Source organism: Barbatula barbatula (assembly GCF_947034865.1).
Source record: "Barbatula barbatula genome assembly, chromosome: 19".
Taxonomy (NCBI): domain Eukaryota; kingdom Metazoa; phylum Chordata; class Actinopteri; order Cypriniformes; family Nemacheilidae; genus Barbatula; species Barbatula barbatula.
Genome location: NC_136782.1, coordinates 8,262,305 through 8,287,564, shown reverse-complemented (window position 1 = coordinate 8,287,564; position 25,260 = coordinate 8,262,305). Strand labels below are relative to the sequence as shown.

The 25,260-nt window shown below is 37.9% G+C and overlaps 1 protein-coding gene across 1 annotated transcript in view; it reads left to right on the top strand.

The window, feature by feature from the left end:
- Positions 1-25,260, top strand: part of gbe1b (glucan (1,4-alpha-), branching enzyme 1b) — a 113,372-nt gene that overhangs the window by 6,874 nt on the left and 81,238 nt on the right. Inside the window, exons 2-6 of the mRNA XM_079481173.1 lie at positions 13,980-14,149; positions 16,476-16,591; positions 19,314-19,439; positions 19,756-19,891; positions 24,591-24,681. Of these exons, the coding sequence (XP_079337299.1) occupies positions 13,980-14,149; positions 16,476-16,591; positions 19,314-19,439; positions 19,756-19,891; positions 24,591-24,681 (639 nt within the window). The remainder of the gene's footprint in view (positions 1-13,979; positions 14,150-16,475; positions 16,592-19,313; positions 19,440-19,755; positions 19,892-24,590; positions 24,682-25,260) is intronic.

The following is a 25,260-nucleotide window of genomic DNA, read 5'->3' as shown; positions in this document are numbered from 1 at the left end:
TTTATTTTGGTATTAATCTGAAGGAAGGCTTGTTTCGCTTCATGTTTTTTGTTCGCAGATTTCCCACGTGGCTTTCTTTCTTCTGTGACACACAAAAGAAACATTTTTGACGAGTATCACGGCAACCTTTCTCGGTATAATGAAAGTGATTGAGCACTGAGGCTGTCAAGCTCCGAAATGACATAAAAACAGGATAAAAGTAGTCCGCACTGTGTTCACGTCTCGAAGTTTTCTGAATCCGTCCAATAGCTTTAAGGAGAAGAATGAATTGAATGCTCTTCTTAGTGCACAGACCAATTTTATTAGTCTTTTAGCTACTTTATGGCTCAAGTGCTAATACACTTTCTTTATTAAAATCATAGTCTGTATATTATAAAGAAAATGGTTCAGAGAATGCAAATCTAGTCTGACATTAGAGCATATTGAGCATTGGTTTATATACAAAGCAACTCGCAGTTCATTTAGTCTGTTGTATTTTAATCAGTCAGGTTTTTAATTCAATCAAACCCATGACCTTGATATTTCTTGCACGTTGCTCTAACCGCTAAAGTAAAGCTCGTGGAAAATTCATAAAAGATTGAAATAATGATGACAGCGGGATCAGAGGTTGCGCTAGATGTTTTTTAATGGATAAAATTCCAAATTCAATTCAAGAATAAAAAACTTTTAATGCAGTGCATTTTCTTACTTAAGGTGATAAGCCTCTGATGTTTTGTTGTAGATTTATAGTCGTCTCTGGGCTCTGTAAAGCTGAACACCGCTTCTGAATTATAGGGAAATATTAAATAACAACATATATGCATATTTAGAAAACATTATGCACATCAAGTATTGTGTATACAAATAAATAAATATACATAAGCAGTTGCATTACTAAGTATTGCATAATGCTCGGGTGGCATATCAACATATGAAATACAAAACTATAAAAACCAGCAGCTCCTGTTCCAAATAACAAACAATGGGACAACAGTGTGGTCGACTTCACGCGGCGCTGCCCAGACTTGACAACAAAGTACAGCGAGAGTGATTAGAAAACACCGCTTGCTCTTTCCGGCGTGACGACCTCACATTTGGCCCAAACTGCACTCCTATGTACCCTTGTTGACTCGTGCCTAGTGCCCTATAGGTCTGCACTTCCTGGCATCACCAAGGGTAGACTCGTAGGAGGTCTATTTGTGACATGGCCTATGGTGCAAGGTGACTGTCAGTAGACGTTCCACCTGCACGATCCGTTCTGAGCATGCGCGTAACTACGTATTCGAAAACGTCATGGTTTTCCTACACTATTGGTACCACGCAGGCGATGAAACATTTGACGGCCAGGTGGCACAACTGGCGGCATATTTTTTGTTTTGTAGGCTAACGTTACATAGTTTAACCGATCACGGCGAGTATGTTTTTATATGTTGCTTGCATTACCTTTACGATGTGTTTATGTGGTTGCTAATCCAAAATAATACAGTTGTTACATGAACATGGATGATTTTGGTTACTTGTGGAATAAAGTATTTTTATCGACTGCAAATCTTCAGTTTCCTCCAAACTACATTTTGCGATTCATTGCTGTATGAAATGTGTATTTACCTTACCGTGTTTCGATCTGAGATCAGTAGTATTGTCAAAGACGGTTTGTGTCGTTTTTTTTTTATTAAAATCTGATAATACTAGTTAACTTTAAATGAAGTAATTTATTCGTATGGGTCTATAAATGGATAGATATATTAGCCTATAAACTAAATTAGTAAAATAATCCCTTCAATGGCGTTTACAGAAGCCAATAAGGAACATAACACGTATGTCTAACTAGACTATGTTCATTTACATTAAGAAAGAACTACAAAGTCAGGGGAAACATTACAGTATTTCAAACTGACTTGACAGAACGCATAGTGAAATGAGACCAGGTGGACAGCAGCGAAGTAAATTGAGTATTGTATTTTATTTAACAGTAAAACAAAGCTGCGCAAGCGTGGAACAGATTGTGCAGTGTCGTAAATCGTCGCAAATCGACTGTGACATTACGTGGTAATTAGCATGTTCGTGATGTCATCACGCTGTACTTGCGTTTATTCTCGGAACTTGCTGTATTTTAATGCCCAATAATGTTGTTGTTGTTTATATTCACATTTAATGTTTCTGTTGTCATACATAAAATAATAATTAGAGACAAATGTTTGTGCATATGTCTTGTCAGTAGACAAGTACTTGGAATTGGTGTTTTGTACTCACTCACTCACAAGTAAGCTGCGGTTTCGGTCATGAATGTCCTGCTTCCGCTGCACGCTGAACAGAGACGCCAAGAGAGACAATTTTCCACTCACTGAAAGTTAACGTTTATCCAAAAAGATGCTGGTCCCTTTTCTGAAAGAAAAAACTCTGTAAACACGGCATCACTGCCAGCTTTTTGATGTATGCCTGCACGCGACGCGGGTGATGAGTGACAGATGCATCTGCATCGCTAGTCTCCACTGACCGGACACGTGTTTTCCAAAACGGACCAGGCATTTGTAAGTAAGCTAATGAATGGGAAACACGCGTCCCTTCGTGATCGTGTTCAGGGCAGGGGTAGTAGCCTACGATCACAATGTAATGAAAGGAAATGACAAACGGAGAGTTACAAATTGCCCTTATTGTAATCTGTCAAAATGACGGACGGTCTTCAGATTTTTCCGTCACTGGTAAAAATATCTGTCAATGAAGGAGAATATTGGTTATGCTGACCTCTGAGAGGGATGGTTCTTACACAATGTGTCAGGGCTCTGAAATGGGTTTACTATGATCTTGGTTTGAATCCAAAATAGGAAACTCTCAACTGGATTAACGTTGAGATGAACTGTGAAATGTGCAAATCGGAAGCAATTATATCCATCAAAGTCCATTTACAATGAATGTGGAACGGTATTGATTTGACAATTTACATATATATACACTATATATATATACACTATAGAAAATGATATTAACACACACACACACACACACACACACACACACACTTCTTAGACATTTACATGAAATTGCCCTTTTGTCAAGAAAATTAAAGATTTTCAGAAACTCTTTAAATCTTGCTCAAGGTTTTATTTATTCACATCTAAATAATTTCGGCACATTATTTGTTTGTTTAATCTCTGTTTTGGCATAAAATGTTGGGCCTTATGATAGTTCTTTGATTTATGAATCTTATTGTGCTGTATACATTTATATTGTATTTATTTATAGACCATTGTTAACGATGAAGCAAAAGATCTATGAACATTCTTATTGATATGAAAATTATTATAGTTAAAGCTGTAGCTTATTACTACATTCCCTGTGTTAGCTTAAAGGGATAATTCACCCAAACATGACAATTCTGTCACGATTTACTCCTCCTCAGGTTGTCCCAAACCTGTATAAATGTCTTTGTTTCGCTGAACACAAAGGAAGATATTTGGAAGAATGTCAGTAACCAAACAGATCTCATCTCCCCTTGACTCCCACATTATTTATTTTCTCTACTAACGGCAGTAAATGGGGGATGAGAGCTGTTTGTTTACTGACATTCTTCCAAACGTCTTTCTTTGTGTTTAGCAGGACAAATACATGTATACAGTGTTTGGAGCAGAGTAATAATGACAGAATTTTCATTTGGGGATGAACTAAGATGAGAGAACAGATAGTAAAACATTTATAGTTTGTGGCTTGTTGTCTTAAAAGAAAGATGTTCTTTTAATTTCATCGCAAAGTATTATGTCACATTTCATTATATTTACTCGGTGGTAAGAACATTGCGTTAACAACGCAAGGTTGTGGGTTGGATCCCAGAGATTGCAGACACCAATGTAAAATGTATAGGATAATGCAATGTAAGGCGCTTTGGATAAAAGCGTCTGCCAAATGTAAATGTATAGGCAGGCTAGCACTGTTGCATATTTAGATAAATGACTGATATAGGCCACATTTAAAAGATACTTTGAACAACCACGCAAAAATCAGATCAGGGTTTATTTGGGGACATTTTAGTCGTGTACTTGCCATTGTCCCTTTTTATTTTGTTACAGAGGATGAGGTCCTCTGGTGTCCACTCGTGGAACTGGACAACTACAGACTTTGCAAAACTTACTTTTTTTTCTTGTCTAAATCAATTTTCGATCCTCTCAAATAACTAAGCATTCTTCTGTGCTGTGTCTTCACTGCTGTGAATGTTATAAAGGACATCTACAGTCTTGTAATTGGTGCTCACTGCTCATTATTACTCATAATCAGGTTTGTCAAAGTTCTGAGAGTTGCAGGTTTGGGTAATGACCGCGTTGGAAATCAGCTTACTACGAAGTCACCTTGACTGTCTGATTGAAATGCGGTTTCTGATCTCTCCTCTAGACTCTAATCATCTGGGACACGAGTCTGTGGACATGCAAAGAATATCACGGGCTTAAGGTCCGGCAGCAGGCCGACCCTCCTTCCGCCGTTCAAACACTGATTTCTTATAATGGCAATGACGTCTGCCAGTCGTGTGCATCTTTTTTTTGCCAAAAGCTTATGGTGTCCTGAACACTGTTGTACTTTATTTGTTTTAACATATTTATAAGCATTTTTAACTAGACTAGTTAGTTGGTTCTCCCATTACTCTTAAAGGGGTCATATGCATGTATTAGACACGTAAACTTGCATAAATTAAGGCGTCAGAACATAAAATGCATTCCATCTATAAGCGAATGCTCACCCATACCTGCCTGAAACGCCTCATGTAACCACACCCCCACAAATCTACTTCAGTTCGTGGTATGATTTGACTAAGCCCGATATTATTCGTTTTAGCCATGTCATATGACCCCCATTAAGAAAGTATAACTGCATTTGGTCATGTCCAGCAGATTGGATGTCTTTATTCCAAAAGCGGCTTGATATTTTATGGCAGAATGAAATGCCTTAAAATGCCATTTCAAAACCATTTTTATGCATTTGATTTTACCCAGTTGCATTCAGGATGTATTTTGTCAGTACTTAATGTCCATTTCATGGGATTTGAACCCATGAGACTGGCAATGCTAGCGCATGCTCTACCAGCTGAACTACAAAAAAACTGATTGCGTCATAAATCATTTATGGTGTGAAACGATTTTCCAACTTGTTTGTATATACAGTTTAACAGTTATTTCAAACAGATTAATACCAATAACACACCAACCTTCAATAGGATCAACAAACAAAACGCGCAAAAATAGCATTGCACACACAAAACTGAGTCCTGTAGATGGTCAAAGCAGGTGGTTTGAAGTCCGAATTCCGCCGGATTTGTTACAAAAGCTGTGTTTTGATGGCTGCAGGGGCAGTTGGTATTTTTTTAAGGAAAATGAATATCTTGAAGAGAGTTTTATCGTAGCACACTGTCAGCATGCCAAACTCTTCCCACAGAAGTTTGTTTTCTTATCAGTGTGTTGTTTCTTGGGATTTCAGCGTCATAATACATTGTTTCCTTAAGACATGCTAGTCAGCGGGTTGTCTGAAAGTCTGGGCAAACTAGTTATTTACTTTTTCAGGAGACAATGCTGGTAGTTTGACTGGGTGGATCGAATCCAGAATGTTGTGGGTGGATGTTGTGAGTCGAAAGAAAAAGATAATCGTCAGAAGAATAGTGAATAGCACACCTCTGCTCAACAAACTGACAGAGCGAGCCCCAATATGTGGTTGTGCATGTGTCAAGGGACAACAAACAAGCCATTGGACACTGTTTTGCTGTGTTTGAGAATAGGGATGTCTGAGACCCAAAGGGTTTTGCCAGAAAAGTTCATGTTGATAAAGATTCAGAGAGACTTTGGAAGTTCGTACTGGAACAGCTTGGCCTCTCCACCCTCAGGCAATACCTGAGTGCTTTGCCTCCCCTTCAACCCATCCACATCCAGACCTGGACCTCAGGGGTCTTCATGCATACAGTCATTAAATCGCTAAAGATCTATGAATATCCACTGTTGCTAGCTAGTAGGGGTTCCTCTTTGCCTGCTTTATGCAACCATGAGGTGGCAGATCACATGATCTCCACTATATGCCGCAGTTCCACATAAAGAATAGCTTCTTTAGTCGATATCATTGATATGAGAGAGATATTTATACATAGTTCACACACGTTCGCCCCTTTTGGAACGGTCAACATTTCCATCATTTTAACTCTATTTGCTGAGTTTCATTAGGTGAGATTGTGTTTAATCCACCTTTTTCTTGACATCTCCATGGAGGGCGCCATTACCGCAAATTACTTCCTGTTTGATGCGCCACACTTCCGTTTTGTATTTGTTACCATGTTAGATGACATTTCTGTTAATGGTTAAAAATAAAGTTTCTCAAATAATTTTTGCGGTAATGGGCTGTCACAACACTAACATAAAGCTCAGAAAACTTTAAGAACAAGTGATACCACGTGACACAACAAGAGCATAAAGTAAATCTTATTTAAAGACAGTTCTGACGGTTCTGATTACTGCATTCTGCCCCTCTCAAAAACACTACAAACATATTGTTTACTTAGTTATTTACTTTATTGTTATTGCATAGTACATCATTAACACATGAAGCATATATCCAGGGCTAAGTTACGTGACTTAATAACAATCAATTATAATATCAAATTAAGTTTTAGTTTAATATTACAGTATTCAAACATAACATACGTATTCACATTGGATGACGAAGGAAATACAAACTATTTTAAAGTATTTTGTATGCAATGTAGGTATGTTTTGCCAAGTCAGCATTGTAGCTCTATAAATAATTGCGCGTTTAACAACACAGCAGCTGGATCGCTACATGACATACCAGAACCAGTCACACTGAAGCATCCAGATGTCTCCAATGCTGCATTAATCTTAGCAGCAACCTTACGTGCTCTGTGGAGGAGATGAACCACCACCTCAGTGTCACATTGAGAGACGCTGTAAGGGAACAAGACCTCGGCCTCTGCGAGAAGCTCATTGAACCTACAGATCTCCTGGCCCACCTTGAAAGAGGTGAATGATGCAGTAATGGCAAGAAGATCAAGTTCCGCTCCTGGTCCCAGCCGGGTACCTTATAGGGTCTAGTAACCGTGCCCAAAGCTACTTGTTCGACTCTGGAAAATGCAGAAGGTGTTTTGGCAGAGAGGGAAAGTGTCTATCCAATGGAGATCAGCTGAGGGGATCTTGATACCCAAGGAAGAGAATGCAAGTACCGTCGAGCATTTTCTTATAATCTCGCTGCTCTGCGTCGAAGGGAAATCTTCAAGATATTGTCTCAACGGCTAATGGAGACACCTCAGTGCAGAAGGGAGGAGTCCAAATAACACCTGGCTGCTTAGAACACACAGGAGTGGGGAGTCAAAGGAGAGTTAGTTAATAGAGTTACAGTGCAATAGATGAGTAGATGCAGTTAATAGAGTTACAGTTCAGTAGATTAGTTAATGCAGTTATTGAGGTTACAGTGCAATAGATGAGTAGATGCAGTTAATAGAGTTACAGTGCAGTAGATGAGTAGATGCAGTTAATAGAGTTACAGTGCAGTAGATGAGTAGATGCAGTTAATAGAGTTACAGTGCAATAGATTAGTTAATGCAGTTAATAAGGTTACAGTGCAGTAGATTAGTTAATGCAGTTATTGAAGTTACAGTGCAGTAGATTATTTAATGCAGTTATTGAGGTTACAGTGCAATAGATGAGTAGATGCAGTTATTGAAGTTAAAGTGCAGTAGATTAGTTAATGCAGTTATTGAGGTTACAGTGCAATAGATGAGTAGATGCAGTTAATAGAGTTACAGTGCAATAGATGAGTAGATGCAGTTAATAGAGTTACAGTGCAATAGATGAGTAGATGCAGTTAATAGAGTTACAGTGCAGTAGATTAGTTAATGCAGTTATTGAAGTTACAGTGTAGTAGATGAGTAGATGCAGTTAATAGAGTTACAGTGCGATAGATGAGTAGATGCAGTTAATAGAGTAACAGTGCAGTAGACTAGTTAATGCAGTTATTGAGGTTACAGTGCAGTAGATGAGTAGATGCAGTTAATAGAGTTACAGTGCAGTAGCTTAGTTAATGCAGTTATTGAGGTACCAGTGCAGTAGATGAGTAGATGCAGTTAATAGAGTTACAGTGTAATAGATGAGTAGATGCAGTTAATAGTTACAGTGCAGTAGATTAGTTAATGCAGTTATTGAGGTTACAGTGCAGTAGATTAGTTAATGCAGTTATTGAAGTTACAGTGCAGTAGATTAGTTAATGCAGTTATTGAGGTTACAGTGCAGTAGATGAGTAGATGCAGTTAATAGAGTTACAGTGTAATAGATGAGTAGATGCAGTTAATAGTTACAGTGCAGTAGATTAGTTAATGCAGTTATTGAAGTTACAGTGCAGTAGATTAGTTAATGCAGTTATTGAGGTTACAGTGCAGTAGATGAGTAGATGCAGTTAATAGAGTTACAGTGCAATAGATGAGTAGATGCAGTTAATAGAGTTACAGTGCAGTAGATTAGTTAATGCAGTTATTGAAGTTACAGTGCAGTAGATTAGTTAATGCAGTTATTGAGGTTACAGTGCAGTAGATGAGTAGATGCAGTTAATAGAGTTACAGTGCGATAGATGAGTAGATGCAGTTAATAGAGTTACAGTGCAGTAGATTAGTTAATGCAGTTATTGAGGTTACAGTGCAGTAGATGAGTAGATGCAGTTAATAGAGTTACAGTGCGATAGATGAGTAGATGCAGTTATCGAAGTTACAGTGCAGTAGATTAGTTAATGCAGTTATTGAGGTTACAGTGCAATAGATTAGTTAATGCAGTTAATAGAGTTACAGTGCAGTAGATTAGTTAATGCAGTTATTGAAGTTACAGTGCAGTAGATTAGTTAATGCAGTCATTGAGGTTACAGTGCAGTAGATGAGTAGATGCAGTTAATAGAGTTACAGTGCGATAGATGAGTAGATGCAGTTAATAGAGTTACAGTGCAGTAGATTAGTTAATGCAGTTATTGAGGTTACAGTGCAATAGATGAGTAGATGCAGTTAATAGAGTTACAGTGCAGTAGATTAGTTAATGCAGTTATTGAGGTTACAGTGCAATAGATGAGTAGATGCAGTTAATAGAGTTACAGTGCAGTAGATTAGTTAATGCAGTTATTGAGGTTACAGTGCGATAGATGAGTAGATACAGTTAATAGAGTTACAGTGCGATAGATGAGTAGATGCAGTTATCGAAGTTACAGTGCAGTAGATTAGTTAATGCAGTTATTGAAGTTACAGTGCAGTAGATTAGTTAATGCAGTTATTGAAGTTACAGTGCAGTAGATTAGTTAATGCAGTTATTGAAGTTACAGTGCAATAGATTAGTTAATGCAGTTATTGAGGTTACAGTGCAATAGATGAGTAGATGCAGTTAATAGAGTTACAGTGCAGTAGATTAGTTAATGCAGTTATTGAGGTTACAGTGCAATAGATGAGTAGATGCAGTTAATAGAGTTACAGTGCAGTAGATTAGTTAATGCAGTTATTGAGGTTACAGTGCGATAGATGAGTAGATACAGTTAATAGAGTTACAGTGCGATAGATTAGTAGATGCAGTTATCGAAGTTACAGTGCAGTAGATTAGTTAATGCAGTTATTGAAGTTACAGTGCAGTAGATTAGTTAATGCAGTTAATAAGGTTACAGTGCAGTAGATTAGTTAATGCAGTTATTGAAGTTACAGTGCAGTAGATTAGTTAATGCAGTTATTGAAGTTACAGTGCAGTAGATTAGTTAATGCAGTTAATAAGGTTACAGTGCAGTAGATTAGTTAATGCAGTTTTTGAAGTTACAGTGCAGTAGATTAGTTAATGCAGTTATTGAAGTTACAGTGCAGTAGATTAGTTAATGCAGTTATTGAAGTTACAGTGCAGTAGATTAGTTAATGCAGTTATTGAAGTTACAGTGCAATAGATAAATTAGTGTAGTTATGAAAGTGGTCCATTAGTGCAAATGAGCATTCAGTTAAATATTTCAGATGTGCAAGTGAGCAGTATAGAGTGCAAATGATGCTGTGCGTGTGTAAACAGTCCAGTAGAGCAGATAACATGAAGTACTGGTGTGTACAGTTCAGTCATGCATGCAGCCCTGTAGTGTAATGTAAACAATGTTATAGCAGCATTGGAGTTAAAGGTAAGAGAGGTAGTGGAATCAGTGGGGGGCAGAGTTCAATAATGAAACAGCTCTGAGAAAAAAGCTGTTTCTTAGTCTGCTGGTATATAAAATAATTTATATACTCTTTCATATTATGCATATTAAAATGACAAAAAAGTATTATAACGTCCGTTTAAGATTTCAGTTAGGCCCGATTCACATTTCGCAACTTTCAGGCGCCATAGTCATCATTTTAAATGCGTATTGGAGTTCGCATGAACCACACCCCAGACCTCCCTTTTTAAGCGGACTCGGGTACAGTTTGTGGGTGAGCACCCAGGTTCAGAAGACAGCATTCACATGACCCAAACAAACCGAACTCTGAAGTTAATTGAACCCGGTTGCGCATCAAAAGTGCTTATATGAAAACGCCAAGTCGCCGTCAGTGTGCTGTTGCCGTTTTCAACTTCCTACTTGTGTGAGCTAGCATTCTCATCCTGGAAAAAACTAAACGCACCGCCTGTCAGTGGAGCATGATCTACGACGTGCACTATCCTCACTCTACGCCCGTATCAAGAGGATGTTCTACCAAAAGCAGGCACATTAAGAATACCCGTAAAACTGTTACATGCACAGGTATTTTAGTTTCCTTTTTAGGTTGTAAGGTCATGATTGAATAAAGCCAATAAGAATCCAAATAGAAATTGTTGTTTATTATTATTGAAATAATTTAGTATCAATCTTTATTCTAATGTGTTTGGTTCCAACGATTCCCACATACACAGGTTCATATCAGTCTATAAGATTTGTTTACATGTGTCATCAGGTTGTAAGTGACAGATGGTTCATTTGAATCAGTTGTTTCACCTCATATAGTGCATGTTGTAATGCATTTCTAATAAATTCATGCAGCTCTTTATCCTGAATTTGTTATTTGGCAATCTGGATTAAATTTTATATATGATGAACGCATGTTCATTGTTAAATCAGGGTTGGGGTGCTGTGGGGGAAAAAAAACCTACAAAGGGGTGCCTTGCTTTCAAATAGTTTGGGAACCACTGCCTTAGAAACAGCCGCTAATAAAGCATTTCTTTATACAAAACTGTAGATTTATGGTTAAAATCATCATCTCATTGAAAACAAATTACTTTCAGTCCTTTTCTCTCCACAAATCGCCATACGCATGAACTTTCCTGTAGGCGTTAGATGCTTCGCTGAGTGCTTACTTAGCTGCTTAGATTCTGCATTTAATTCTTGTAGAGATGGCATCCAACCGGGAATCAGATAAGCCGTGGGTGACAGTGGGGATATTAAGTGTTATTGATCGTTCTGAAGAATAACAATATGCCATAAGGTGTAAGCCAATGTGCTGTGAGGATTTAAGTTTCAAAAGCAGATGTTAAGTGACTCTCGATGTACAGCCGTAAAACAGTGGTATCGGTTGATTAGAAATAAACAAGTGCTCAGGAGAACCGCTGTCTGTCTGAAACACAATACCCAGTCCGTAGAGTTTAAAATGCATTGTTTTTTTATGTTTCGCTATTTTTTTTTATCCTGTCTGAAATGTCTTTTAAATGTTCTGTAAGAAGGCAGAATTTTCCTTTGTGCTGTTGAATGTCACAGGCATTTTCAGCTTACAGTTTGTACGCACAATGATGTGACTGTCAGAAAGGCTTCCATTAGACTAAAGCACAATGAATTTGCATCTTAAATGACACATGTCCACGGGCCGGGTAGAAAGTGCTGTAGGTACAGCTTTTTCATGGCAGCGACTAACAAAATGTAATTACTGGACATAAATGCACAATACAGATTATATACAGTACATAGAGCGAGGAGTACAGTACAGACAGCACAATAGAAATGTCAAATAACAAACCATTGCATAGAGCCATGGTTGCCACATCCGTCGTGACTCAGTTAAAAAAAATGATACCACAGAAAATAAGACTTCTGAAGTGTTTCATTAAAATGTAGATGGAACGTACAGGTATGTGTGAGGATTGCAGATGTGAATGTGATAGAAATTATTGTGTATACTGCATTTGTTACCCTTATTTTCAATCAACATTGAAAATTAAAAAAGTAGTCCAGTTTGAGAAATAAATGTCCGAGTTAGGTTTGTAGATTGTATTGTTGTTTTAATATTTTTATATTTGTAGTAAAAAAAATCGAAATAATAATTGAACTATTATTAAAACTGAAATATATATTTTTTTCTTTTATTTCTTGTATTTATAATTAATTTATGATTAATAAATATATTTAGTTTATTAGTTATTTAAGTGTATTGCTGATTTTCAGATTTTTTTTTTGAATGAACTAAAATGTTTTAAGTTTTATCAAAACATTTGTTTGGATACACCTCGAGCATGGTCAGCTACACATTTTTCACATTCATTTTAAAGGATTACACAAATATATTTATAATAAATACTTAAGATTTTGGTCATGTTGTCTAACAGTAAGCTGTTCTTTAAATGTGAAACGTTATTACTCCGAGATCTAGTTAGTAGTGTGTTTTTCCTTGTTAGCATGATTCCTTGTTCCCACATACTGACGACTGTAATAGCCATGCAGAATCAAACAAGGAGGTGTTGACCGACTCCGAACTCCCTTGATTATCTGAGAAAGATAATCTAGTCTTCATGATGAGATGCTCTTTGTTGATGTGCCATTTTAGAGAGCAAAGGGAATTGTAAGCAGTCCGTTGATGGAGAGTTTGAGATCTGTGAGTGCCTGAAGATCACAGAATCCTCAAAGTTGCAGGTTGTTGTTATCATGGCTTCATGCACTTCTAGCTGATAGTGTGCTTCATTTTCAGCAGATGTGCAACAACAGTGGGTGGTATGACCAAAATCTTATGTACTAAATGGAATTGTAAATTGCATAACCATGTGATGCTTTATGATTTTTATTGAATAATCTAATGAAATAAATGCTTTGACAACCGAAGGTGCTTCATGTAATTTTTTTATTTTATTTGCATCTTGGACGCTCACCAATAAATCTTTAGCAACCAGCAAGTCTGGCATCAGCGATAACAACAGCTGCTTCTATTATGTAACACTTGAGCTAAAAATAAACAGCTCAAAGCTGTATCACCATTATAAAACAAAGTACTCGGGAAATCTATGAACACTTATTAATAACACTTGTTACTCATCTTGACTTCTTTGGAACACGACCCATTTATTTTGCAATCCACTACACATTGCTTCATCAATCTCCCTTGGGAATAACTTAACAGCCAGGCAAATCTACAGCATTGTAACGATAGTAGATCAATCTTTTGTTGTACTTTTATACAGTGCAGCCCCAATTTGTGTGCTGTAAAGCTGTTTGTGAATTGGGGAGAGTACAGAGCCTTGCGGTACACCGTTGTTTATTGGCCAGAAGGTGAACTTAGAAAATCTACACGGCAGCAGCAATTGCCTTAATTGATGCCCACGTTTCTGAGTCTCTGGGTGAAGTAATGTGTAGTACACAGATGATGGTGGGTTGGCGACGTCTTCAGCAATATTAGGGGTGTTACGGTATGTGTATTCGTACCAGACAGTCACATGCAGTTAGCAAAGTTGCAGGTTGTTGTTATCACTGTTCACTCCAAAGTCTAAACTCCAAGGGCTCTGCCCTTCGAAGGGAGTAGGGCATAGGAATGATGACTTCGTTTGGAAATTTCCTTGTGACCGCTCCTGGCAGTTCCGTCAAGTACACGTACCGTTACAACCCTAATCAAAATACATGAATGGATGAATGCCATAAATACGTACATTTTTTCATAGGATTTCCTGCCATGAAACTTGCTTATATAAGACATATTTGGTCTGTCTTAGTCTATCCTGATTTGTTAAAGTTCCCCTCTCCTCTCTTTGTTTTTACAGGTACGGGCTGTTTGAAAAACAGCTCACACTCCTTGAGGAGGCCGAAGGAGGCTTTGATCAGTTCACACAGAGCTATAAGAGTTACGGCGTACAGCGGATGCCAGACAACAGCCTCATCTTTAAAGAGTGGGCCCCGGCGGCTGAGGCCCTGTTTCTCACCGGAGACTTTAGTAGGTCTTTAAAAATTTTATCTGTTCAGCATTTCATACAGCAAGTGAAGTCGTTGTGTTCTGTGTCATAATTGGCAGGGAATGTTTACTATGATGTGAGGTTTCAGATTTTATTAGAATTTATATGGGTTTAGTTCAACCAAACATGACAATTCTGTAATCATTTATTTTGGGCGTTTGACCCTAAAAGAGAAATGTTGAATAATCAGCTTTTTATCATGTAATAAAAGTAAATGGGACTAGGCCTTTTAAGCACTAATTTGACAAAAAGCTATTTACCATATATGTTTTCATAGCTTTGTGTTTTCTTGCTTCAATGAAAATCCTATAGCACTGTCGTCTGTAATGTTTGACATCTGTAATGTTGGTCATGTTATATCGATGTATATGACATAAAACCTGACACATCAATCCTTTATGGTTTTGTTGACATTTACAGTAGTGGTTTGAAAGCCCAATATCCATTGAGTAAAACATTTATTTTGTGTTCAGAAGAAAGAAAAAAGGTTTGAAAGGTCATCATTTGTCAGTTCATGAAGATGTTCTTTTTAACGCTGTGTAAAAAGTTTGAAAATAAGGTTATGATTGTTTATATTGTCAGTTTTTGTGTTAAAGCGTTTTAGATGAGCGTAAACCTTTAATGAAGTGGTTGATAAAACATATATCACACAATTTTGTCATCCTTTTAGTTCTGGTGCAAAATTCATAAATCAGAAAACTCTTTTACAGTTCAAGACTCAGTCCAAGTAGTTCACTTTCAAAATACATTTTCATAATTTACTCACCCCAATGTCATCCAAGATGGGTTTTTTTCTTTAGTCGAAAAAGAAATTAAGCTGTTTGAAGAAAATATTCCTGTTTTTTTCTTCATATAGTGGACTTAAGGTCAAAATGACACTTTAAGTTCAGCTTCAAAGAGCTTAAAAGATACCAGACGTTGAATAAGGGTCTTATCTAGCGAAACAATCTGTAATTTTCTAAAAAATTTTTAAAGGTGTATGCTTTATAAACACAAATGCTTGTTTGCTGTCTTCTGCGAAGCGCGTTCATGACTTCAAGTAATTACGTACAAAACTTGCATGTTCAGCTTGTAAAGACTGACTCTGCGTCAAGCGTGACCTTTTCAACATAATTTTGATTTTGTGAAGTCATGAATGCGCATCGCAGAACAGAGCAAACAAGCATTTCTGTCTATAAAATATATACTTTTTTGTTTTTAAATGACCGATCGTTTCACTAGATAAGACCCGTATTCATCATCTGGTATCGTTTAAAGCCCTTTGAAGCTGCACTGAAAGTGTCATTTTGACCTTCAACCGTTTGGAGTCCATTGAAGTCCACTGTATGGAGAAAAATCCCGGAATGTTTTAATCAAAAACCTCAATTTCTTTTCGACTAAAGTTAAAATACATAAACATCTTGGATGACATCGGGCTGAGTAAATTATCATGAAAATGTATTTTGAAGCTGAACTATTGCTTTAACGTGTGTCAATTTGTGGTTGACTGTTTATTCTTTCTGACAGCGTCTTATTTTTATCTTAAACTAGCTGAAAGAACGTTGTGTTCAACTTATAAATAAACTTAACTTAAACTAAATAAAAAAGAAGGTTCCCTTCAAGGTTGTCTGAGATGCCTACACAACATAATTCAGTCTGAAGTCACTATAGGCCTTTCCTTTAAAACTTTGTTTGTGAAAAGTTTGACAGATCGTTTTTATACAAAGGTATTTGTATACTTGGACATTTGTATACGTGTCCAATGTGTCGAAGTAATGAGCCATACTTTACATACTTCAGGGCACATTTTTTTAGTCTTTGATCACAGTCCTTAACTTACACTGCTTTTAAATAAGCAAATTATTTTGAGTTATTATTTCAGAGGGAATACATAATGCTATCAATAAACGAGCAACTTGGAAAAGAGATACTATTAGCACTTAGTGATTCTGGGAACATTTAACCCCCAAATTTAAAATCATTCATCATTGACTCACCTTTTTGTCATTCCTTAACGGTACGACTTTCTTACACAAAGGAAGATATTTTGAAGAATGTTGGTAACCAAACAACATTGACCCCTTTGACTTTCATTGTATGTACACAACCCCACCGAGACATTCCTCAAAATATCATCTTTTGTGTTTCACAGGTTTTGAAACAGATGAGGGACGAATTAGCATAAAGCATAAATATAGTATAACGTTAGCATAAACGTTCCTGTGGAGATAACTAAATAGATAAATAAAAGGTTTACTTCTGAATTCCTGTTTAAATTTGCTTTTTGTTCTTGCGTGGCAATGAGCTTCTATTTTTCTCCTTTGATAGATGGCTGGGATAATTTTGCGCATCCTTACGAAAAAAAGGAGTTTGGGAAATGGGAACTGCACATACCCCCTAAGCAGGACTCAACACCTGCTGTCAGTCATAACTCCAGGCTGAAGGTGAGCAGACGCATTAGGTGCTGTGTTTACTTCATTAGTGTGAATGATACTCTGAGGTATTATGAAGCCCTCACGGGCTGACAGGATGAATTTAATATTCACCCGTTTGTGGATAACGTGTCAATGTTAAAGGGACAGCTGCAACATTCCCGTCATTTGTTACTCCTCAACAGCATATGTTTTTTATAACTGCAGTTTAATTTGTACTTTCACACCCATGAGGTTTAAAACACGGCACTTTAATTTGAAACAAATTAAAGCGTGGTCCCGGGAGGGATCTTCTCTCAGTTATGTACTGTACATTCAATTAAAGTCCATATCGAATCAAAACGGACCTCGTTTTATTTATTAATTTTATTCCAAATAGAGGAAATGAGAGTTCGTCTCTCATTTTTCATCAACACGACTTGCATTGCATTATAAACGACTTTCAACTGTATGTATTTCTGCGCACATTCTGGATTGTATCACTATGTTCAGTGCTTCACACGGTGTCTATTATGCTGTGAGACACTATTGTGATTAATAGCAGTTCGGTGGCATTCTCTGGGCACGTCTCCTTGGGTCAAGTCCACACACAAGTAGAACCAGATGTGGAGTCTGGCCCTGTCCCAAATTCTGGCCCCCGAGTTGAGTGTCAGACAGATTCCGTTCCTGAAAAAAAATATCCTTCTCTCTTTGATTTGCACAACAGACTGCTATCGTAAGGCTGCGACCTTGCTTTTTTTTAAAGGATGTTTTATGCAATTCAAAACGATTTTGGTATTACCAAACCGCTAAAATACAATTTAATCTATCATTTGACCAGACAGTAAAGTGACAGAAAATAATTGAACTCCCTTTAATACAGTAAGAGTTTTATCATTATCCATTTATCCTCCACCCTGAACCTTTTATCGGCACAGCGCGTCTGCTATCTTCTACTATTTTCTCCTTAAGCCCTTCTGGCTCAGCGTCTGTCCATTCTCACGTCCTTTCTATGTGATTTTATAAACTGGCGAACCTGCGGCGCGACGGCCTGGTGCTTCTCTGTGTCCTCGGGAGAAGAGGCGCTAATGATTAAACCCCACTGGGACTGCGCTCCGCGGGTCACCTGCAGGTGCCAATGGACCGGTCATTACCTCACACTGGCAGCTTATGGAAGGGACCAGTAAATGATGCATTTGCTATTTGGCTGGGAGAAGAGTATGTGAGAGTCGGGATAGAAAGCTCCCCGGTGAGACATTTGAATTGAGAGAGATGCTCCGCTATCGATTGGCTAAAATCTACTGACAGTTGCGTGACTTCATGAGACAGCCAGGAGTTTGACTTTAAGACTGTAGGACACGTGCAATTGTTCGGAGATTAAGCAATTGGTCTCTCTCTCTCTCTCTCTCTCTCTCTCTCTCTCTCTCTCTCTCTCTCTCTCTCTCTGTCTCTGTCTCTGTCTCTGTCTCTGTCTCTTTTATCCAAAGCGACTTACATTGCATTATCCTATACATTTGTTTCTAAGAAGCCTATGTGCAATCCCTGGGCATCCTCTTACCACTGAACTACAGGAAAACTGTATTTATAATTATAATATATTAACTTGTATTGAAATATAATTAAATTGATAATTTTTATACTTAAAAACAAGACATGGAATAAATTTTCATCATTAAGGCGGACTTATTATAAAAAAAAAAAAAGATTTGCCGATATATCGCCCAATAATCTGTTTCGGTCGATATAAGCAATTTTACACACTAACAACAGTCAGCCGAAAGTTTAAAAACATGGCCGATATATCCTGTCAAATAAAATGCAATGAATTTGAGCTCTGTATAAAACCCGAAATTTAGTTTCGATGCATCTTTAATTAAATGTTATTAATTATTGTTATTCATCATTCTAAATGTTAAACGTTAACTCATTTGTAAGATGCCTTGGATAAAAGTGCACTTCTAAATGAATACTTCTAAATGTAATGAAATGCAATCTGTAACTTTTGCCTCTATATCACCGTGACCAGGGGCTGTCGAGTTTCACGCAAGTCATGAAATGTCATTGCCGACAAGCAAATGAATGTCATAACTGATTCGGACCAACCGTTTTGAGTGTTTAACAATATAAACTCTGTAAATATTGTTTATGTTGCTGTAGTCTATAGGACATTGAGTAAATTATAAAGTTTATTTTGTTGGATAAAGCATTCCTTTAAATGTGCATATACGTGGTTGTATAATATAGAGCATACATTAAAAACAGAAAGGTTTTGATTTATTATTCATGTGACTCTTTCATGTTTGTATGTATATGCCTATGAAGCATATCCCAAGCTTGCGTGTTCATAATCGATGTTCTTTTATTGTCACATGTATTTTGCCTTTGATCATCTACAGTTTCGATAGTTCTTGCCGTTTTCCCTCTTTAAATTAATTCGTCCAAAACGTAGAAAAGCTGATGTTGCAGATCACTTTGTCGGTGCAAAAAGTTTTCAGATAAACCCGGGCGAATTATTTCAAAGGTCTTGTTTTTTCAGCACAACCTCTTTCACCTCCAGCGGTCGATCTAAACTCAAGCGCCCTTTCCGCTTGTACGCCGTGACCTTTTTTCATCAGATCGGCCCTTTATCCATGTTTTCCGACAGTTGTAAACACATTTTCTCTTAGCGGATTTACCCGGTATCCTTCTCGCGCCCATGTTGTGACCCGCCCAGTGTGTCCTTTCGGTTCCAGCTCTCATTTGTCTCTCTTTCCAGGTGGTTGCTCACACCAGGGCAGGTGATCGCCTGTACCGGATCTCACCCTGGGCAAAGTATGTAGCCAGGCATGAGAAGTCCATCATCTACGATTGGGTACACTGGGACCCTCCTCAACCTTACATTGTAAGTGATTATTCCCCCTGAGTGTATCAACCATTTTTTTGCATGGGTGCTCAACCTTTAAACCTGCTGTTAATATTTAAGAATAACTTTGTACATGTAATGCATATTTACCTTGAATGACCTAGTACATGTGAATATTGGTGAATATTCCTCATAAGCAAACGAAATCCTTTATGGCGTAAAAGAAGCCCATATAATGTTAAAGCCCTTCAACCGTTAGTTTAATCGCTACGCAAATGTTTCACAAATCACTTGTGGCATATACGCTCCAAATATGTGAATGAAGAATGATTTTGAGATATTTTTCCCGTCCCAGCACAAGCACCCTCGGCCGCTGAAGCCCAGGAGCTTACGGATCTATGAGTCTCACGTTGGGATCGCTTCTCCAGAGGGCAAAGTGGCATCTTACAGCAACTTTACACACAACGTGCTTCCTAATATCAAAGATCTTGGTGAGAAACGGCTTCATTCGCACAAAACTGTTATGTTCTTGAGAGTTGCACTGAATTGCTTTAACATCAAGATATCGCGTATCATAATAATATTAACCTTTTATATATTTGACTGTAAATGGTTGTGTAAAGTTTTTTTATTGTTTTATTTGTTTTAGAGTAGTTGACAAATAAACCATTAATGTGTCCTATGGTGTAAAAGCAAACATTTAGAAAAACAAATGAATAATGAAGACAAATATGTATTTTACATCTTATATTATTATTAATAATATTATAAAATATATATTTTTTGTTTATTTTTGCTATGTCACACCATAAGACATAGTTGTCTACTTATGGATAAATGAAATTCGTATTTTTATGACAGACAGGATGGATGGGCATGAATGAGAAATTACAAAGACAATAAAAGATAAATGAAGATAAGATAAAACGGTGAAATATGAATAATCAATCGACAATAACAAAAGCTCATTATACAGAATGAATAAAAAACTGTACAAAATTAAAACAATGACAATAAGAAATTTCGCAGTATAATGATGTAGTGCAGGTACATTAACAAACATTTCTTTCCTGCTTGTGATATATTAATGGTAAGATTTCACACACTTTTAAAATAGCAACACTGTGCTGCGTGCATGCTTTGTTGGAAAACAACAATGAAAGATGATTCACTTCTTAGAGGAACATTTTATTGAATACTCGGCTGTGTTTCATTTAAGTATCAATGTCGTTTTAAATGTTTCTTCTAACATTGCTTAGGACGGTGGTTTTCAACAGGGGAGCCATGGCCCACAAGGGGGTTCCAGCTGATTTCAAAGGGGGACTCAAGATGAGAACTTTTAAAATTAGGCAAAATGAGACAGATATTTCTTCTTATTTCACTGTAAAAAATCCAACTTGCAAAACGTTATCCCTACAAAGATAAATAATATATTTATATATATACTCACTCACCTAAAGGATTATTAGGAACACCGGTTCAATTTCTCATTAATGCAATTATCTTATCAACCAATTACATGGCAGTTGCTTCAATGCATTTAGGGGTGTGGTCCTGGTCAAGACAATCTCCTGAACTCCAAACTGAATGTCAGAATGGGAAAGAAAGGTGATTTAAGCAATTTTGACCGTGGCATGGTTGTTGGTGTCAGACGGGCCGGTCTGAGTATTTCACAATCTGCTCAATTTCTTGGATTTTCACGCAGAACCATTTCTAGGGTTTACAAAGAATGGTGTGAAAAGGGAAAAACATCCAGTATGAGGCAGTCCTGTGGGCGAAAATGCCTTGTTGATGCTAGAGGTCAGAGGAGAATGGGCCGACTGATTCAAGCTGATAGAAGAGCAACTTTGACTGAAATATCCACTCGTTACAACCGAGGTAAGCAGCAAAGCATTTGTGAAGCCACAACACGAACAAACTTGAGGTGGATGGGCTACAACAGCAGAAGACCCCACCGGGTACCACTAGAGAACATGGATCCATCATGCCTTGTTACCACTGTGCAGGCTTGTGGTGGTGTAATGGTGTGGGGGATGTTTTCTTGGCACACTTTAGGCCCCTTAGTGCCAATTGGGCATCGTTTAAATGCCACGGCCTACCTGACCATTGTTTCTGACCATGTCCATCCCTTTATGACCACCATGTACCCATCCTCTGATGGCTACTTCCAGCAGGATAATGCACCATGTCACAAAGCTCGAATCATCTCAGACTGGTTTCTTGAACATGACACTGAGTTCACTGTACTAAAATGGCCCCCACAGTCACCAGATCTCAACCCAATAGAGCATCTTTGGGATGTGGTGGAACGGGAGCTTCGTGCCCTGGATGTGCATCCCACAAATCTCCATTAACAGCAAGATGCTATCCTATCAATATGGGCCGACATTTCTAAAGAATGCTTTCAGCACCTTGTTGAATCAATGCCACGTAGAATTAAGGCAGTTCTGAAGGCGAAAGAGGGTCAAACACAGTAATAGTATGGTGTTCCTAATAATCCTTTCGGTGAGTGTATACTGTATATATAGTAAAATTTGGTAAACAAAAACACAATGAATCCATTAACTTAGCTGTTTATTTAATAAATGTTTTGCTTCTTTACAGGGCTTCTTTTTGGCTTTGTTTTTTTATTTGACATTGATATTTTCTCCATCTCTGCTGCATTTAATATTTGTCGAAGCATTTTCTCTCGGTGCGACGCTTCCAGTGTACTTGATAAAAGTGTGGGAACCGTTAAATAAGAAAACACCCTCGGCAGCAACTCGGCAAAGCACTTCATACTTTTTTCAGATGTGTATGCAGAAAGTATTTTTTTCATCCGGCGAGGGGGTGACGCTCTATCTGCCAGCGTTCCTCCTTCATCAAGAAGTATCCGATCTGCAGTGGTGCTTAACCTGACAGACCCGCCATGTGGATGATGAGCCGCTGGCCTCTGTGCCAATGTTTCTGGGAGGGTGTTGAGTAGGTCAACACCCTGTTTACAGGCTTTAGCCGCCAAGTGAAGTGTTCATTAGTGCCATCATGGATGGTGGGCGGAGAGAGGTGTGTTCGAGTGCACGCGGGTGTGTGTTTTACAGATGTAGGGGGTATTTTCGAGTATCGGCAAGGCGCGGGAGATTGAGTTCAGAAGCCTGCGGTTGGCTGATTGGGGTGATGCATGCATCCTGCAAGTTCATCTAACAGTTCATCACAAACATTAGCTCGTGGTGCAGGATTCAAGGAGCACGTTTGGAAGCCTTTATTGTTTGCTGGTGAAAACAAACAATCTGTCGCGACACCGCAGCCTGGAACGTGGGGATGGGGTTGATATTTATTACACAGGAAGTTGCAAAACATTTATCTCAGTCAGAGAGTGTTTATGGATCTGTTGAAATGCTAATGAAATGGGCACGCTGTGTGTTGTGTGAATGTGGACCCTTGTTTGTGGAAATTGCTTTTGGTTCTCCAGGATAAGTCAGCGATGGCTTCATTAAATCAAAATTTCAGTCTAAGCTAACCTAAAAGATGTCACATCAGGCGACTTTGACAAAATTTGCAAGTAAGCCTTTATTTCCACTGAGATTCTTTTGAATTGAGGTAACCTTAACTTTTGTCCATCTTAAAGAGACCTCATGCCATTTAAAACTGCTATATGACTCTGTGGAACACTAAATAAGACGTATTGAGAAATGTCTCTGTGGTTTTGTGTTCCTTCAGTGGAAGTCAATGGGGCTCAGTGTTGTTTGGTTACCAACATTCGACAAAATGTTAGTCGTATCTTAGAGACAATATCATCATCAAAATAAATGAATAAAATGATAGAAATGGTCACAATAAATCAGGCCGACTAGATGCAACCGTGTGGTGCTACTTTTGCACAGACAGGCAATATGAAGGTTTTTTTCTTCTCCTGTAGGCAAGACAGAAGCATGTACACAACCGTGTTAACATATTGTGGGAGGATGGTCATTTTTTTTAAGTCCTGTAATACAGTTTGCCATAACAAATATTGTGAGAGAATAATTCATACACACGTCCATGCACCGTATCTGTATCTTGTATGCGCCGCATCGTTCTGTCCCTGGAGTTCTCCTTGTCTCCCCCGTTAGATTCTGGTATACTGCCTTTTCAAAAGCCAAATCGTAAGTGCGCTGCGTGTGTGCACGGTTTGAATGTCCCGGTGTACGCATCCTCGGGGCCCTGGCGCAGTCACACCTCATAAAAAAAAAATGTCAACAAGTTTCTCTGAAGCGGCCAAAGATATATAGATAAATAAATAAACCTAAATGTGAAAAGCCTGAATCTCTCTCCCGAGTCCTTCTCGTGCAGTTTCAAAGCCGTAGCTGCAGCTAGCGTGGTAAGCGAAACACTGTTTTTGTGGCTGATCTGGATTGCGGATGACCCGATGAGTCATTCAGTCGCAGTGTCCCAGTGGCCGCTGCATGTCGAGAGCAGGGCAGCGTGTTATCATGAAAGACCATGCTTCTTTTCAGGATGCCCACCTCATAGCTGGAGGAGGAGGTGTTTTGCTGGGTGTGACAGTTTAGGTGATGTTGGTGTACCTCGGAGTTGGCCGGGACTGCGCTGTGCAAGATTTTGTGGCCTTGAGTGTTGGTTTACACTTGTGTAATATTGTGTCATTAATAAAAACATATTTTTGTAATTATGTGGATTCACGGTTCTCTGTGTGGGAGTTTAGAGTGTACGGCTGTAGGGAAAACCCCACAACATTATTCATTCATCAGTAACATGTTTTCTTAAGTTACAGTTATTTAGCAGGACAGTTTTAGCAAAATATATTTACCTTGTTAAAGTGAAATAAAAATGTGACCTTCGTTCACACGCCTGTATTTCTTTCTTCAGTGGAACACAAAAGAGGATATTTTGAGATAGGTCTCAGTGTTTCTGTGTCCATACGATGGAAGTCACTTGGGGGGGTCATTCTTGTTTCATTACTAACATTCTTCAAAATATCTTATTTTTGAAATGACATGAGGGCGATTAAATGATGTAACGTTTTTGATTATTCCTTTAGGCTGCGCTGAAGGTCCAGAAAGCACCATACATTGTACAGCTCTGTATATTACATGGATCATCTTTAATGTCGAAGTGACTCAATACCTCTTTTAAAAGGAATATTTTGGCTACAAATGTAAACTCTTATATCTATATATCTGCTAACAGTGCTTTCTTAATGTGTCATACACACAGGGTATAACTGTATTCAGATGATGGCCATCATGGAGCATGCATATTACGCCAGCTTCGGCTACCAGATCACGAGTTTCTTCGCTGCATCAAGGTAAATATCTTTCAAAAAAAAAATAATGCTAAAATCGGTTTTGTACATTTTCGTAGCTTTCTGGCTGAAATAATCATGAGCTGTGCTGGAGAATGTTGGGCTTTATCTTTCTCTCTAGTGTCTACCTAACAGACCTTACATCGGCAACAACATAAACAAACGTTAAGACCTCCACAAAGGATGAATTTTTAATTCCTTTAATAAAATGTATATACAATAAAATATGAATATGAAATAATGTTAATATTATAATCAAACACAGACGGCAAGTTAACTTTGGCCCAGCATGTGCGTCCGATGAAACCATCTATAAGTTGCCTAATATATTGCATTTAAATCTGGAATGTATATATTAGTTCATTTAAATTTTGCATGAAACACAAATCATTTTTTTGTGTACTAAGATGATAGTTACTATTCTACACTAACTTATATATTTGCCCAAACAATGTATTTTAAATTGCAAAATAACCTTTTGAAATCGTCATTGTGGCAAAGGTCCATTTTGGTGTCCAGCTATGCATCTTACAAGGTTTTGATAGGGATTCTACCCTTCAAAATGTCTCAGGTTTTTCTGAG